At 44.4% G+C, this 2017-nt stretch overlaps 1 protein-coding gene across 1 annotated transcript; it reads right to left on the bottom strand.

Moving 5' to 3' along the window:
* Positions 1–423: 423 nt before the first annotated feature.
* On the bottom strand, positions 424–1628 carry LOC106404878 (protein EXORDIUM-like 2). The gene has a single exon (XM_048760624.1). The coding sequence runs from the start codon at positions 1562–1564 to the stop codon at positions 650–652; it is 915 nt and encodes a 304-aa protein (XP_048616581.1). The 5' UTR covers positions 1565–1628; the 3' UTR covers positions 424–649.
* Positions 1629–2017: the final 389 nt, after the last annotated feature.

Genomic DNA, 2017 nt, shown 5'->3' with positions numbered 1-2017 from the left:
CCGCTGACACAATGAATTCTGGTGTTATTACAGACCTTATCTTTGTTAACTTAGGTTTAATCATAGTCATACAAATAATGAGGGATCTGTAATAGCAAACACAATTACTTGGAAGTATTTTTAGCACACTATGGCTGACATGAAAAAAAAGTAGGAAGAAACGAGTATTTTATTAAGTAATCGATTTGGTCTCTTTGGCCCCAACATCACCGAGAGCAACTTATATTTTATACTCATCTTTCTTTGTAGTGTTATCTACTTTTATCATCGAATTTAATATAAACAATAAAATTATGATTATCTTATACTACCCACTAATATAAAAGCTAGATTCCTTTAAATGTATAAAATTTGTATTATAAGCTTCAATCATTATAGTTCATTATGTTAAATAAGTGCATTAACTTTTATAAAAAGCAGTAGAAACAAAATCATTTTATTTTATACTATTCATATATCTTCACATTCAAGAAACATAATTTACACGTCATAACAAAACGACAAAAGCAAAGACTCTTATCCACAGTCCAAACCCGAAAGCATATAGTATTATACAAGCGCGAGTTACAACTTGTTTTGACTATAGATGCCATCTAGATCTCCTCATTCCTTCAAGAACATGACACGTGTCATACTCACATCCCTTGGATCAAACCAGAGTCTTGCACGTCGACGTCTGTGGATCCCACATCGCCGGCAAGAGATATTTCCTCCCGGCGAGTCCACGAGCGTTGTAGCTAGACCCGGTCGTTTTGTCAACGAGCACTAGACCCGCGTAACCCGGGTAAGAACCCGACCCGAACATGCCGGTACAAGCGGAGACAGCTTCAAGTGGAGCAGTTGGTGGGCCCTGGAAATAACCGTTCTTAAACGGATTCGTGACGGTGTTAGCTAGCAGCGTAGCCAGGTTTATAATCATCCCGTCGACTCCAACGTCACCGTTAGGCGCAACTAACGGCGGCCCTTGTGGGCCGTAAATGGGCTGGTGAAACGGCCACGCGCAGTATCCGGGGCACATCGTCTCAGCGTTTCCGACCCAGACGTAAGCCTCGCCGTTAGCCGCGCGGCGCGAAGTGGAGACGGACGATCCGTGGGACCCGCATCGATTCATACAGAAGCCCTCGACGGAAACGTCTTTCGCCGTTAAAACGACGGTTATAGAACGGAGACCGCCGTTAAGTTTGGTGGATAGAGCACGGAGGTTAGGATTCTTGAGAGATTTTCCGAGGGGGTAGTTCTCGAGGAGGAGCTGTTTCCCGATGACGAGAGTCGAAGCTCCGCCTTTGTATTTCTCCGTCGTCTTCCACCACGACGCGACGGAGGGAGCGGCGGAGGTTGTGGCTTCTTTGGAGTTGAGCGAGCGGATGAAGTCGACGATCACTGACCGTTGGGTGGGTGTGAACTTCCCATACCAAACGAGATTGACGTTGATGTTTCCTTTCAAGAGTGCGCCGTTGTGGTATTTCAGAACAAGCGGCTGCTCCTTGACCAACGCGGCGGAGGAGATCCCGGCGAGGGCGGTGAGGACGGTGAGGAAAAAGGCAAAACGGTAATTATAAGCCATTTGAGAAGTTGGTTATTGTAAGAGTTAGAAGTTAGAACAGAGGTTTTGTTTGAGGTTTATAGAATGAAGTGTGATACGGAGGTATTTATACCAATGTAGACGAGTGAGACAGCTGTTGTAGCATAGGTGTTACTGTCCGAAAATGCCACGTGGAATGGTTTGAATGGATGCTAAGAGCAACATTATTGGTGGGATGAAGAGAGAGAGAGAGAGTCCCTTGTTATGTTTTTTTTTTTTTTTTTTTTTTTTTTGGTCACAAAAGAGTAAGGGACATCCCTTAAATAAGGGCTTTTCCCTTCTCTTTCTTCCTCGGTCCCCACCCCCTTCCCTTAAGGGATGCCTTAAGGGACTCCTAATAATGTTGCTCTAAGGGTCTTTGACACCCTGGAAGGTGCTCAAATGTGACGTGGTAGTCTCCATAACGTGTATTAAATTTAAGTGATGCTTAGCCGA

The sequence above is a fragment of the Brassica napus genome, chromosome A2 (assembly GCF_020379485.1).
Source record: "Brassica napus cultivar Da-Ae chromosome A2, Da-Ae, whole genome shotgun sequence".
NCBI classification, from domain to species: Eukaryota; Viridiplantae; Streptophyta; class Magnoliopsida; order Brassicales; family Brassicaceae; genus Brassica; species Brassica napus.
The sequence above is the reverse complement of the archived record's forward strand: the minus strand, read 5'-3'. Positions and strand labels throughout refer to the sequence as shown.